Source organism: Agelaius phoeniceus, chromosome 4 (assembly GCF_051311805.1).
Source record: "Agelaius phoeniceus isolate bAgePho1 chromosome 4, bAgePho1.hap1, whole genome shotgun sequence".
In the NCBI taxonomy this organism is placed as follows: Eukaryota; Metazoa; Chordata; class Aves; order Passeriformes; family Icteridae; genus Agelaius; species Agelaius phoeniceus.
Window position 1 is genome coordinate 12,146,480 of NC_135268.1, and position 14,586 is coordinate 12,161,065.

At 50.0% G+C, this 14,586-nt stretch overlaps 2 protein-coding genes across 4 annotated transcripts in view; one reads left to right on the plus strand and one right to left on the minus strand.

Annotated features, from left to right (window-relative positions):
- Positions 1 to 10,040, minus strand: MRPL1 (mitochondrial ribosomal protein L1). Of its 3 annotated transcripts, XM_077176822.1 has the most exons (12): positions 9,943 to 10,040; positions 9,528 to 9,597; positions 9,316 to 9,398; positions 8,158 to 8,586; positions 7,905 to 8,013; positions 7,047 to 7,302; positions 6,779 to 6,862; positions 6,161 to 6,232; positions 5,868 to 5,979; positions 5,340 to 5,440; positions 4,069 to 4,150; positions 1 to 3,423 (listed from the first exon to the last, which is right to left on the minus strand). In XM_077176822.1, exons 4-12 carry the CDS (start codon positions 8,189 to 8,191, stop codon positions 3,254 to 3,256), a joined length of 1,020 nt encoding a protein of 339 aa, XP_077032937.1. In that variant the 5' UTR covers positions 8,192 to 8,586; positions 9,316 to 9,398; positions 9,528 to 9,597; positions 9,943 to 10,040; the 3' UTR covers positions 1 to 3,253. The 3 variants fall into 3 exon arrangements, with proteins under 3 accessions (XP_077032937.1, XP_077032936.1, XP_054489406.1); XM_077176821.1 differs by lacking the exon at positions 9,943 to 10,040 and having other exon boundaries at positions 8,158 to 8,525; positions 9,528 to 9,877; XM_054633431.2 differs by lacking the exon at positions 9,943 to 10,040 and having other exon boundaries at positions 9,528 to 9,877.
- The window catches only part of CNOT6L (CCR4-NOT transcription complex subunit 6 like), a 19,369-nt gene continuing 14,722 nt past the window's right edge, over positions 9,940 to 14,586 (plus strand). Inside the window, exon 1 of the mRNA XM_054632597.2 lies at positions 9,940 to 10,073. The gene's annotated coding sequence lies outside the window, so the exon portion shown is untranslated. The remainder of the gene's footprint in view (positions 10,074 to 14,586) is intronic.

Below are 14,586 nucleotides of genomic sequence, written 5' to 3' on the forward strand. Positions count from 1 at the left end.
GAACAGGTGCAAATAATTAAAATCAAGCACATAGCGTGTTCAACAACTTCATATAGAACAGGTGAAAATAATTAAAGCCAAGAATAGAGTTCAATAATTTCATATAAATGTGTCCAGTCCATTTTTAACCATTTTTGTTCTTAATCTTTAGGCTTTGACAACTTGTTTCCCTAGTTCAGCTACTGCTTACTGCTCCCTATTTCTCCTACCTTCCTTCCTGCTTTTCCCAGAACACTTCTCCAAAGACCCTCTTAAAAGTCAGGAGAGCTCCAGACCCATAACTTAGATTTTTCAGATTTTCCCTCTAGCAAACACTCATTTCCAGCATTTCTTAAGTTTAACACTCAATGCAAAAGACTCGAAATTTTCACAAATTCAAAGTTTGCTTAAGTTTTGTCTTTCACATCCTATTGAACACAAAAGCAGCATTTCTGTTTTGAGTCTACTTACACATTAGCAGCAAATAAAATTATCAAATAAGCTTCAGACTCTCTCAGGAGAAATATGAGATAGTTCAAAGGCTGAAAGCTTGAAGGGTACAACTTGCAAAGCACTGATGCAGCTGTCAGCTGCTGCCACAGATCTTTGAAATAGTGGCACAAAAAGTCACTGGGGTTGTAGAAATTAACCACTTTTAGCCTCCCTTTTACCAAATCTCTAGGCAGAGGTCAGTTTTCTGCAAGTTGGTGTGAAAGAGCCATTCCTCCACTTGGCAAATCCCTGGCTGAAGAGATTGGAGCCAGACATACCTTGTGTTCCCACAGAGCTGGCCATGTGCTGGCTCAGACTTGCACAGAACAGCTGGACAAACATGGCTCTGAGAAGGATCCATCTCTGGCAAGTGAAGTTGTCGTCATGTGCATTCCCCACTTCCAGAATCCCTGACACTTAAATGTTTTTCCAGCTTTTAACTGGGTTTTTTACAATTTTATTAATAATCCTTTTTAAAATCCATGAGATTAGCCCACAAAAACAACGTGGCATGGCAGTGTCACCACGTGTGACCTTCACCCAGCATCTCCCAGTACCTGGCAATTTTGGAAGACTGGCATTTTCCTCTTGTTTTTCAAGCAGGAGACATGCTGACACTTCTGCCTTCGTGTCCTGGTGGGATGAAGCCTCTAGACACCTGCAAGCTGAGGTATTGACAGAAATAACTGCTTGGAGAATTATGTTTATCCTTAACAGTGTTTTCTGTCAGCCTCAAAAGCTTTTTTCCCTCCTCTGTCCTATTTCAGTCAATCCAACTATTCCCACATGGACAGAGTTTTGGCTACAGCATTAGCCTCTCTCCCAGAGTCTGGCAAGACCAGTGGTATTGCAGAACATGGATAACAAAATCCTATTTAATCACTCAGAACACCCATCTCAGCACTAAAAACCTGTCAGCCCTGGTGGCAGCTGGAACATCCCTGCCCTGCTCCTCCAGCCGTGGCACAACTCCCATGAACTCAGCTTGACCCACAGGGATTCCAGGTTTTTTGGAGTGCCACAAATTCCCTACAAGTCCAGGTTGAGGCTGAGTGTCAGCCCTGCACTCCTCACAGCTGCACACAGGCTCCCAGGACAACTTCTTCCTTCTTTGGGCAAATGTTTCTGTTTCACTAAGCTTGAATCCCAGCTCTTCTCCTTAGTTAAACTAACAGCAGGTCCAGATAAAACAAACCTAAAAGCCATCATACATCATCTGCCTGCAGATGCTAAAGGTGCTGCAGCACTGCCTCCCTCCATCCCACAGTCACTTCCAGAAGCCAGCAGTGCCACTGCAGTCGTGCTCAGTGTGACAATAAAGGGATTTCTAAGGCACCTTGGCCCAAGAACCACATGTACAAGTCCCACTCTGCCTGGCTGGGGACTCTGCTCATTACAGAGGAACCATCTCATGTTGATCATCCCTTCCATCTCTCCCCTCCCTGTGCCAATCCAGCATTCCAGGATAAAAAGAAGTCCCGAGGCACTCAACAGCTTGTATGGCACTGTTTCAGCACGGCACACACCAGGGGCATTACTCCTTCAGCAATCAGTAGCACAAGTTCAGAACTGCACCTGAAAACTTGCTGAGCCCACCAGCTCCTTCTCTTGCCCACCTGACCTCCAGAGGCCCAGATTGCTTGGGAAATCTGGGATTTTCCAAGTGCAGATCCCTGCAGGAACCTTTGTTATTCCATGCTTTCATTCTCTGAGAGCACACTCAGCAGTCTGAGAGCTTCTGATTTAAGCTCACCTGGGCATTTATGCTTAAGCATCACTTTTTTTTTTAAATCCACCCATCAAAGACGGCAGGCCTTTTATCTTTTCCCAAAATGGACAAATGAAGTCTTGGAAATAAGCCAGAAGAACAGAGAAAAGAGAAATCTATTCAGATAATACCACAGGCTTTGCTTTTCTACACCAACAGGTAACTCACATTCAAATTTTGGGTCACAAACAACACACAACCACTGGAATGCCTCATAATATCCCTTACATATGTAATTCCTAAGCAATAAAGATATCCCAGTGCAGTGGCATTGCTTTTCCCACTTGCAACATGCAAAGTCTATTAAGTCAGTGTGAAACCTTCCTATACACTCCTCAAAGGGAATTTTTGGATCAAACTCTGAGCAAAGCACCCCACACAACCAAAAATAATGAGCGTGGCCTGGCAGGAATTGGTCACCCTGACTGACAGCAGCCAAATGCTTCTGATGAGAGCTAAAGGAACTCCCGTGCAGCCAGATCCCAGTAAGCTCTTGGAAAAAGGAGGCCTACATCCAGTAATAGGAATGATTTAAACCTTTCCAGATCTGGACTAGCTCATCCCTGTGGTAAACAGCCAATCCTTTCTGGGACCATCTTACATTTCGGGGTGCAGCTTTAAGAACGCGTGTTCAGCAACAGAACCCGCCCAAAAAAAATACTTCAGGAGAAATTCCAGGAAATTCCAACGCCTGCACAGGAGGGAAGGGCGGGAGCGCCACCTCCTGGAAAGAAAGCGGAAAATAGCGGGAAAGAGCCGGGTCCGCAGCTGGTATTCCAGAAAACATGGGAGCAAGGTGCATGCTCACTCCCCTCACAAAACACGTCAGATTCTTCCTTAGGGGAAAACATTTGCTGGGTTCTGACAACAGGCTCCTGCTCATGACAACGTCACACCCAATTTAGACATGAAATCCACAAGCTGCATTTATTTTTTGGTCTCACAGAGCATGATTTGAGTGATACTTCACATCTGCTTCTCCAGCTGGAGCACCATGCCCACAAGGAGAAGACATCAGGTACTAATGGATTCCTGGACAGGTTTTTGCTCATCCTTATCAGCTGCATCTTCTTCTTCTTCTTCTTTTTCCTCTGCTTTCTCCACCTGAGGTAGGATTCCATCGAGGTTCAGCAGCAAGCCTTCACTGGTGGAGGATCTGATAACCAGCCTCTGCACAATGGGATCTAGGAACACAAGAGGCACCACCCAACTGGTCACTCCACCCCTTGCCATCAAGGCAGTAAACGAACACCACCAGAATCAGGCTTAACACTCCAAATCAGTAGAAAAGCTGCTCAGAGCAGAAAAGCTAATCCTCACTAAACTGGGCTGATGTACATCAATTTAAATTCATTTAAAAAATAATAAAACCAAAGCATTCCCTTCTGCACCTACTTTATATTTCAAGTCAGGCAACCCCTTATAGTTTTTATTTGGGCTTCTCAAGGCTTTTTATGGTCTGGTCTCTGCAGCTACTGTGAGCAGCATCACTGGGAGAGAAGCAAGATCATTCTTCTGGCAGACATTAAGCAAGTATCAACACAAAAAAAATGGGATTTTAGCTTACACAAAAGCTCCTTGCCTAAAATTATTTCATGAATCACCATTTCCTCTCCAGCTAAGCAGATGCCCTCTGCTTAAAGCTGACTTGATTATTCCTTCGGCTAAGGAATTAAATTAAAAAAAAAAAAGGAAACAAAGAATCAACTTTTGCCTTGGAGGAGCAGGAATTTTAGAGATACTTGGAGAGCAGCAAGGTAACTGCATGACTACCCAGTAAAGAACACTCATCTCCCACTTGGGTTTGCTGCATCCTGAACAAACCTTACCAAAATTGGATGGCTTGAAGGTGCAGATATCCTGGATAATTGTTTTCAGGTTGGCAATGATGTGCTCAGTGGGCATATCCAGCTGCAAAAGGACAATGCCAAGTTAGTCATGGTGATGATGCCTGGAGCCCAGGTGAATGGATCTGAAAGCACTGGTGTTGATGTTTATTCTACATTTGGGTAGGTTTCCTTTGTGTGTGTTCCCTGTGAAGGAGTGACAAATCTCATTAACAGCCTTATCCAAATGCTGATTTGCTCACTCTTCTCCCTAGTTCCACTCAGGACACAAAATTCCCAGGGCTGCGTAACAACCTAGCTTTAAGGGCTGAAAACTCTTAAAAAAACAACATATACACAAGTGCTTCTGCAAAAACCTCATTAAAATGAAGGAGCTGTCAAAGGCCACAAAATGCATCAGCACCTAGAACTGGAGGCATCAGGAGCTTGAACAGAATGAAATCCATCAAAAGAACCAACTCATCAGCTCCATGACAAGGACAGGTCATACTCAGAGGGTTCCAAGCACTCCAAAATAGCTCCCAAATGAAGATGCCAGCTTCCAAAGCAGCTTCCCACAGTAAATCCTTTAGTTCCCTTCTTATTTCTTAACTAAGTCAGACTCCTCCAACAGCAAGGTCCAGAATTCCAGCTACACACAAAAATACAGGCAAGGAAGCCCCTGGAATGCCCATGCACAGCTCAGAGCAGCTAATGAGAATTAATAAACTCATCTGTCTCCAGCACTGCCAGGCAAAGCTTCAGGCATTTCCTACCCTTCTTGCCTGTACCACCCTCACTTAGAGCAACACCAAACATCAGGCAGGATTACAAAGATGAAAACCAGAAGGAAAACAAAAAAAACCACCAGAGCTTAGGGCACAAAAAATGAATAAATAAGCCAAAATTAATGTTCTATTTCAGGTAACACAAACAGTTCTTGCTTCCTACTCTAGTCCAGAACTACACTTATCAAAATTAGAAGTCTTTAATTATTTGGTTAAAGCAAAGACTTTTTGACTCTCCTGCATCTTGACCATGGACTTACAAACCCATAGTTTATTCCTTACAAAAAAAACCCCAAAAAACAACAACCCAAAAAGTTTAAAACCAGCTGAAGACGCCACACAACAAAGAGTTGTATTTTCTCCAGAGGTTAGTGAAAAAATGGTGAAAAACTTTGAGAAAGAAGTTGACGAGATGGTTTTTTCCCCTCTTTGAATACTACAGTTCTGCTCAGGGCAGAAAATGTAAGAGCTCTACACACAACTTACTCTGGCTATCCTTGTCTTGATGACACTCTCGTCCTCCACCGAGTACTCGTGACATTCCCTGAAGAACTGCACCATTTTGGGAATGTCACTGCCCAGGGAATCTGTTAAAAAACAAAATAAAAGAAGCTGTCTGAGCAATGCTTATTGGCACAGATGGGTGTGACACCAGGAAAGAGATCATTCAATCTGTTAATTAAAGCAAACACCAGTCCAAAATGCAGTTTCACAGACAGGACAATGGTGCCCTCACGGAGATCACAGAAACAATCTGTTCCCTCCTTCCCCACTCAGCAGGATTAATAAGCATAAGGGCACCTAGCAGCCAAATGCATCTGGGTTCTTATCCCAGGTTTGCCTGTTGCAGGAAAAAACAGATCCCTAAAGTTCCCTTGACTAAGACAAGTGGTGCAGCCTCAACCTAACTCCCAAAGTAACCTCACATCCTGACAAAAACCATTCCAGGGACACCCCCAGGGCTCCAGCTCCCTCAGGAACTGCTAACAGTTGTAAGCAAGAACTGCTCCTTACTTCTCCTGGTGCTGGGGTACTTCTTTTTCAGCTTGTTCCTCAGGGGGATTAACTTGGGGATGATGGCAGGGACAGCCACGTAGAAATCAGCCTGGATTTCATCCTCCAGGATCTGCAACAAGCACAGTTCCACTCCTTGCATTCAAGCTGGTTTATAAAAGGGTACAAGCACAGAAACACATCTCCCTGCCTGCTGCCTCCCAGTCCAGAGCTCACTGGACATCATGCTTCCTCCCCTCCAGTCTCCAATTTAAATTAGGATTTTTATGTAATTCTTTAAGAAAAATACATACCCATTTGATTAATTCAACTCCTCCCACAATGGCAGCCCCATGCTCTCGAGCTACCTCAGCTTCCTGCTCATTCTGTTGAGAGAAAAAATTAATTAAAAACAGCTGGACTGCCAATTAGGCTGCTGCTGGTCTGCTGCCAGTGGAGCTCAGGGAGAGAATTCCAAAGAATTCAGTCCAAAGAGCCACCAAATAAACCCATGGCAGCCCTCTGGGATCATCTCACAGAGGTAAAATGATTAACTGCCAAAGAACAGCTGCAAGAGTGTGCTGAACACCAAAACCCATGGAAACGAAGGAAATCTGCCTCACCCGCCTCTGTGAACACCAAAAATCCCATTAAAGCACAGGAACCCTGGCTCACCCACCTCTGTGAGCACCAAAACCCCATGAAAACACAGGAACCCTGGCTTAAACACCTCTGTGAGCACAAAACCCTGTGAAAATTATGGAATTCTGGCTCACCCACTTCTGTGAGCACAGAAACCCATGAAAATGAAGGAACCCTGCCTCACCTACCTCTGGGAACACCAAAACCCCATGAATACGAAGGAATTCTGGTTCACCCACTTCTGTGAGCATCAAAACCCCATGAAAATTAAAGAATTCTGGCTCACCCACCTCTGTGAACACCAAGACCTTGTTCACCTCATCCGTAAAGCGATGGGGGAGAGCAACACCGCTGGAAAAAGGATCCACTTTTTTCTGGCAAAGGAATAAAAAAAATATTAAAGCAAACAAACAGAAATTATGACTTGAGTGTAAATTACATCACCACATGGAGTTGGTCCCCTAAAAACGAAAAAAAGAAAATGCAAACAAAGGTGAAGGATTGCCCTCAGTCTGAGCAGCCCCAAAGCCTTCAGGAGTGCCAGAACTGCCTCCCCACCTTCTTCTGCAGCGCCATGTCCAGGAAGACATTGATGTACACAAACTGCTTGGGGTGGGTGAAGTCCAGCTCCTGGAACCTCTTGAGCATGCCCACGGCCTGCTCCAGCCCATAGGAGGGTCTCGTGTAGAGCCACGTCAGGTACACGTCGTCCACGGGCTTGCTCATCAGCGGCCGCCTCCGAGGGAGGGGCTTCTCCTTGGCCGCCTCCTTCGCCTTCTCCTGCCTGCTCCTCTTGGCATCTTTTTTGGCAGCTCTAAGACCAAAAAAAAACCCCAGGCACGTCGTGAGGTCATCAGTTATCTTATTTTCACAGCACTCTGATTTTATAAAGCAAGATTTTCTCCTTCCTCTTCCATGGCATTTTGCATTCAGTTGAACACCCAATTCTCATTTTCCTCCCTATTTTCAGAGGGTCTCCAGGTAAGGAAAACAATATTAAAATAATAACTGGACCCTCCATCCCTCTGTAAAGAGTCTGCAGCACTTGAGAACGCTTGATTCTCCTGTCTACTCTTGCTTCTCCCAGCCACACTGTGTTATTATAGAGATGGCAAACTAAACAATGAAAAGCCAATTAAAAGACGGGAAGGGTTTCAAACCAACTCCAGAAGCTCACCAGCTTTCACTCTGACATGCAACCCTGTTACACCCCGCAAAAGCACAGCCCAAAACCACAGCCTCAAGCTTTCCCTGTGCCATCAGCACAGAAAACACTCCCTGCGAGTGCAGGCTGTTCTCCGGGAGCCTCTGAGGGTCAGCTGGCTGTCGGACCAGCCCTGCGGACACCAAACGCGCCGGACACCAAACGCGCCAAACACCCCCCAACACCTCCCGGGACGCCGGACCCGCTCTCACTTGGCTGCTGCGGCCGCGTAGGGCCGGGCGGTGGCGGGGCTCACCGCGGCGGGGACGGCGAGGCGCTGCTCCAGCCCAGGAAGGACCCAGCCGCACCGCGGGGCCAGCGCTGCAGGGAGAGAGCAAACATCACCTCAGACATGCGCCGCGGCGGCCCGCACCCCGGACCCGCCCGGACAGGCCTCCCTGCAGCCCCTCAGGGCCGCGGCAGAGCGCGGCAGCGCCCGCAGCTACCTCAGCGCGGCCCCCTCACCTCGCCACAGACAGAAGGCGCTGGGCGCCGCCATTTTGCCGAGCCGCCCTGGTGCGCCACCGGAACTGTTCCCTGCGGAACTCTCTCCCCGGGGCCGAAAAGAAGCGTTCCGGCGGCCCGCAGGCCCGGGTTCTTTAGGGGTGTGCCATCTAGCGCCGTCCCCCCAACCCGCCGCGCCCGGGCCTGCCGTTCCGCGGGTGCGCGGGTTCCGCTGCCCCGAGAAAGGTGCCCATTGCCCAGGGCTGGTCAAAAGCCTCCAGCTCGCTTCTTCAGCGGCCTCAGAGGGGCCTCAGGGCGAACCCGGGGTTATCTCGTAGCGCTGCTGGCCGAACTGGTCCCCCTTCCCTGAAGCAACATGGCGGCAGCTCCTGAGGGCAGTCAGAGCCGCGGCCCTCAGCCATGGGGGCGTTGACACCTGTTCAGCCACGGCTGTGTGCGAGAACATTGCCTGCTGCAAGCCACGTGTAATTCCAAAAAGAGATTTTGTGGCTGCCATCTCACCCCTACTCCCTTGTGGATTGGGTGGGAAAAGAGACACCTAATTCACTGTCCTGGAGCAGCATCCACTTACAAACATCCACTTGCATCTCCTGAGCTGTTCAGATCCACACCACAAACTGTAAGGGTTAAAGGGGGCTTCTATTCCACACTGATGTGCTTTTGATTAAAAACATTCCAACCCCCTAGTCTTCCCCAATCAGTGTGTGTCCAAGTGTTTTTACATCAGGAATATGTGGCTGCCTAAAACTCCCCAATGGATCTGTGCGCAAGGATTATTAAACCAGACAAGGGTGGCTGTGTAAAACAAACTGTAACAAAACTGTGTTCATCCAATCCAACACCTGGCTCAGTGTCCTGGGAAAGGATGGACATGGGGAGGAGGGAGGGTGACAGGAGGAAAAGGAACCCTCCTCGGCTAAAATGCCTCAGCTGAGGAGTGACAGCCATTTTTTAAGGCTCCAGGGGTAAAATTAAATTATTTTGGACAGGCACTTGGCATTGTCCCCTGTCCCTCAGTCCCCTGTGAGCCTCTGGCCTTTTACCCAGCAGGTCTCTGCCTGGAGCATGGATGGAGCACGGATTTCTGGAGAAACACGGGCTCGCAGATAATGCTCACCCATCCCCAACACCTCACTCTCCCCAAAGTCTGTTTCCTACCAACAGCCCCTGATCCATCGCTGAGGCCCTTCCCCCTCTCCGGCCATCAATGAACTTCTTGGGTCCACCATCACCTCGGGCAGCTGCAGCAGAAAGCAAATTCCAATTAAAAGCCCCAGAGCCTGATCTCTTGTCCCTCCCTGTGCTCCCCCCAACCGCTTGTTGCTTCCTCAGATACTCCCTGGTGCTTTCTAATTATTTTTTTTTTTTACCTGCACTTCCCTGCTCCGGCTGCCCACGAGGATCCGTGCCACCGACACTTGGGCGCCCAATAAAACCCCACTGCTTGGAGGAGGAGAAACAGAGGGGTCAGACACCGAGCAGATGCCCGCACACTCAAATCCCCACCGTTCGCCCCGCATTCCCAGGCGTCCCTTCCTTCTTCCACCGCGGCTGTGAAACCGAGGGGGGAACAGCAGGGAGAAAGGAGGGGGTAAAGGGGGCGGCGGGTTCCTTCGTGCCCCCGCCGGAGCCGCTCCGTGATCGCTGACACGGCCCCGCGAGTGCCCGCGCTCCCCCCGCCGCGGCCCCGGCACCGCCCGCCGCCGCCTCCCCGCGCCCGCCCCCGTCTCCTCCGCCCTGCGCGGCCCGGCCGCCGCTCCTCCTCCTCTCCTTCCTCCTCCTCGCCTCCGCCGCTGCCGCTGCCGCCCGGGCCCCGCGGCTCCGTCCCCGCTGCCCGCGGGCCGCCGCCCGCATGTCGTGTGCGCCCGCCCCGCCGCGCCGCCGCCGGCCCCGCCGCCCCGCCGCGCCGCATGCAGGTGAGAGCGGGCGGGAGCGGCCCCGCCGCCATGTCGGGCCCCGCCGGCAGCGGCGCGGCCGGGCCGCGGGTGCGGGGGGTGCGGGCGCAGCCCCCGCCGCGGGGAGATGGCGATCGGCACCGCCGAGCAGCCCCGGAGGCCGCGGCCGCGCTGCGGCCGGAGCCGGAGCTGCCCGAGGGGATGCCGCGCTCGCCTCGGAGCCGCGGGGGGCGGCCGTGGGGAGAGCCGTACTCGTGGGGCCGATTCCCGGCACGGGGGGACGGATCCCGGCCGTGGGGTGAGCCGTGGCCCTGGGGCAAATCCCGGTCGTGGGGTGAAGCCGGGCCCCGGTGTGAACCCTGGTCGTGAGGTGAGCCCCAGCCGTGGGACGAACCCCAGCCGTGGGGCAGATCCTGGCCGTGGGATGAGCCCCGGCCACGGGGTAAACCCCGGCCATGGGGTGAGCCCCAGCTATGGGGTGAATCCCGGCCATGGGGTGAGCCCCAGCTATGGGGTGAATCCCGGCCATGGGATGAGCCCCAGCTATGGGGTGAATCCCAGCCTGGAGGTGAACCTCAGCCCCGGGACTAATCCCAGCCATGAGTAGACCGGGGCTGGAGGGTGGTGCGTGGCCGTGGGGCGAATCCCGGCCACGGGGCCAAGGCTTGGCCCCAATCCCCACCACGTGCCGTGATGGCATCTCGGCCTGGCACTGTGGGTGACCGCCAGCGTGTTTGGGGTGACGGTGTCTTTGGGGTGAGGGTACTTTAGGGCTTAGGGTGTTTTGGGGAGATGCTGGTCTCGCCACCTTTTCCCCGTGGTCCGCAGCAGTTCCGTGGGAGGAGGAGGGTGACAGGAGTGTCACCTGCAGTAAAACCTGGGCTGCCAGCCCAGGCGTGGTGCTCGCAAATGAAAGCACGCACTTGAACGTTCGGTTCCAGTCTGGGGCTCGCTTGTTAAACTGAAGTGCTCCTGCTCAATGTGGTGGTGGAGGGCTCTGTTGCTCCCAGCCACGCCACATTTTATCTGACCTTCTGGAAATCTTTAGACCAGTGGCTTTTATCAGGCCCTTTTGGAAACTTTGAATAGGCTGAGTATTTGTTTTGGGGAGGTACAACTTCTCCTGAGTTGCCATGCTGATAAAGATTTTACACGGCCTTGGTTAGGCAGGGAATTTTTTACAATTAAAATGTGACGCTCCCCCACAAAACTCAGAGCTAACCCAGAGGGGCAAACACCCACCCAGGAGTTGTTCATGGTGTGTAGACATGGCTGATAATGAAAATTATGGCAACATGCTTATTTTTAAAATGAAAAAAAAAATTGCATGTTATTCCTCACAACCAGGGAATTCCTAGAATCATTGTATCATCCTGTATCCCGGTTTGGAGGGCCAGAGAGCTCTGGTGAAGGCGGAGCACAGCCTGCCAGGGATTTCATTTCTGTGAAAAACGGGGAAATGGTCCTGCCACACTCCCTGTCCCGGAGGGCAGCATCCATGGACATGGCTGTGGTGCCTCCCAGCAGATCCAGGCTGGCAGGACACTCAATTTTGCTTTGTGCCACAGCCTGACCCGGTGTCCTGAATGGAGCCCTGCTCCCTGCCCACCGAAGGAGGTGTTTCCAGCCTGACTGCAGAATTTGGCTCTGGAGCAGATGGATAGCGTGCACTGCTGGCACCTCACTGCTCCGTACTCTGGAACAGTGATCCAACCTGCAGGATCGTGTCGGTTCACCCAAACACAACTTGTGTTTGAGCTCCAGCCCAGACACCAAATCTCCTCCTGAGGTGACTGGAGGTGACTCCAAAAGCCCCATTGCAGTGTGCCTGTAGGATTTCACAGAGCAGTGGAAATTCTGCAGTGCTCTGCTGTCTGCTAAACAAACCCTGCTAAACACTTTCAGTTTTCTTCCCTTCTTACTATTAAAAGCGGGGGCTGCTCTGAGTGCTGAAGTACAGCATGATTTAATTTATTCCGTTTTATCTCTTCCTACAGGGGCTCTTTCTCCTTTCATTTGTGCATTTAACTGAAGGACAAAACTCAGTGTAAGCAGCCCATAGGTGTTCCTGTGCAAAGTTTAGTTTTGTGGCACCCTTGGAGGGCCAGTCCCTAATGTGTCAGGTCTGAGACTCCCCACCAGCAGCCTTCTGGACAAACTCACCCTGGCTGCAGCATGGAGAAGGCAGAACTTTGCAGTGGCTGTGGAGTTTCCCACCCAGCAGGACGAGCTCCTGCTGGCACAGCTCTGTGTGTGCCGTGCCGGAGTGTGACCCGTGACTGCCAGAGCTGTTCCAGCAGCAGCCCAGCTGCAGGAGGAGCATAGTTATCTGCACAAGTGCACTCTCACTGATAGAGCTTGTTTGCCTTGCCTCGAGGGTGCTTCTCCCCAGCCCTGGGAGCACTGCTCCTTCCAGGGATGGAGCTGCTCCGCCATGGATCTGCCTGCCTGGGAAGGAAAGGAAAGAGAAATGGAAGGCTGCTCCAGGTGTATTTACCATCCTCTTCCCATCCAGAATCTGTAGGAGCCCCATCACATTTGCAGTGGGAACTCTCTTATTGGCTGTTCTCTTTCCACGGGATAAAACTTCCATTCCATGGGAGAAACTAGGAGCATTTTGTTTTTTCCCATTAACAGCCGTGGTTTTGACCAAGTTTAGCTTTCACACCAGTCCGGGGAGAAAAAAAGCCAGAAAGCAATCCCAAGGTATGTGTGTGGACTCTATTAGGAGAATGAAAAAGCACCAGTGGAGAAAAAGTAATTAATTTCCACACTGGGTAAGCTTCTACTTAATTTAAATCTAAACCACCAAGAATTAAAACTTAGAGTTAGGTAGATCACAGCAGCCACTGGCTTTTTTGTTTGAGCCAATGTGCACATATGGAGGGATGTGTTTCTTCTTATTAAAACCCTCCCCAAGGTTTTAGGTGATAAAATTATCCATCAGTAACTTGCATAATTTCCAGGCAAACTTTCTTGAATCACCCCCAAAAATTCTGCTTTTATCAGCTCTAATCTGCTGGACACTTTTGGGTTACTTGGGCTTAAAAGGGGAGATAAATCCAAATAAGTGCTTACTTTTTACTTGCTTACTGTTTAGTGGAGAGAGGTTTGGGGAGTGCCAAAAGGGCACTCGAGGCATGGGACTGTAACCTGATTTGCAGACTACTGAGAAAGCAAAAGTAGCAGTGGAGCTTAGTTTTTTGGGAGCATAAGATGGCATTTGTGAAAACTTTAAAAAAATAAGTTAAAATATGTCTTAGGCATATTTAGATTCAGGAGGATTTGCTGTGGATTTAGTGCTTTAGAGCATTAAATGCTAAGCCTCTTGTAATATTTTTTTTTGTCCAGATTCTGTGGTTCTCTTGATGGCAGGCTGTAATCAAGGCTTGGGTGCTTGTTACAGTGACAGTGTGGTGTAATCTCACCTTCTGATTAATTCTTTGGGTTTTCAGTGATTTGTCTGTGCAGTTTCTCCATCTCACCTGTAATGATTTAAAAACAAAAAACAACAAAAAAAGGAGGTTTATTTATCAAGATCCCTAGGTGGTGACAATATTTCTGGAATTCTGCTGCTCTCCTTTCCTGTCTTTTGTGCACCTCGGGCTGTCATCAAACTTCCCACTACGAGACCACCCCAAAAAGTTCAAATTAAAGTAAACTGAAGTGTCTGGCAGGAAAGGGAAAAGAACTTGACATGCGCAGGATTTTCTGGTCCCATTTGTGCCTTCAGATCTCGGGGCTGGATGCAGAGAGCACCGTGGAAGGCCTTTAGCTGAACTTGCTGACTGGCTCTGCTGGCAGCTCAGTAAATTCACAAAAGGGCTACAGTGACACCCACCTCCAATGGCAAGGTGCTGAGCCTGACTGGGGGGCTGCTGTTTGGGAGAAAATTCCTCTCTCCAAGTTGAAAAGGAGAAAAAAAAAATCCACACTCCGCCCAAAACAAAAACCAAACTGAAGTTACTCTGAGTAAAAGGGAGCACTGGAAGAAAATCTTCCTGCAATCCTGTTTAGGAGAACAATTTTTGCAGTCTCTTGGACATCTCCTTACAGAGATGTAGTTTTAGGAGTATTCAGCCACCACCAGGAAGCAACTGGGCAGGTGGTCATGGCAAACAGAGTTGAAGACAGGCAGAAATGCTCTGTGTGCTTCTTATGAGGAACACATTTTATCCCTTGGAGGGGGAGATGTTCAACCAGCACTTAGAAAAATGCTCCAGGACCAACAAAAAGCAGCTCCAAGCAATTGTAGCTCCAAGTCAGGTGCAGTGAGCCAGCACAGGGGTTTTGGGAGCTGCACCCACACCAAGGGAGAGAAGAGAAGCCCAGTGAGCTGTTGGGAGTAATTTAACTACAGTTTGTAGGTGGTGTGTGCTCACCCCTGCTCTGGCATTTCCTGAGGGCAGTCATTAGTGCTGTTTAGGACTGCACAGCACCATTTATGCTCAGCATTCACCTGGGTGGGGTGTGCTGTCTTCCCTATTCTGCTTGCCTGGCTGGGGAGGAGCTTGGTAGTTTTTCTGAGAAAGAT

What these genes read in the sequence shown, in the direction of transcription:
- MRPL1 (XM_077176822.1), bottom strand. Translation starts at nt 8,191, where the DNA reads ATGGCGGCGCCCAGCGCCTTCTGTCTGTGGCGAG. An exon ending in TACGCGGCCGCAGCAGCCAA is followed by an intron (nt 7,303 to 7,904) that starts GTGAGAGCGGGT and finishes TTTTGGTCTTAG; the next exon opens with AGCTGCCAAAAAAGATGCCA. An exon ending in ACATGGCGCTGCAGAAGAAG is followed by an intron (nt 6,863 to 7,046) that starts GTGGGGAGGCAG and finishes TTCCTTTGCCAG; the next exon opens with AAAAAAGTGGATCCTTTTTC.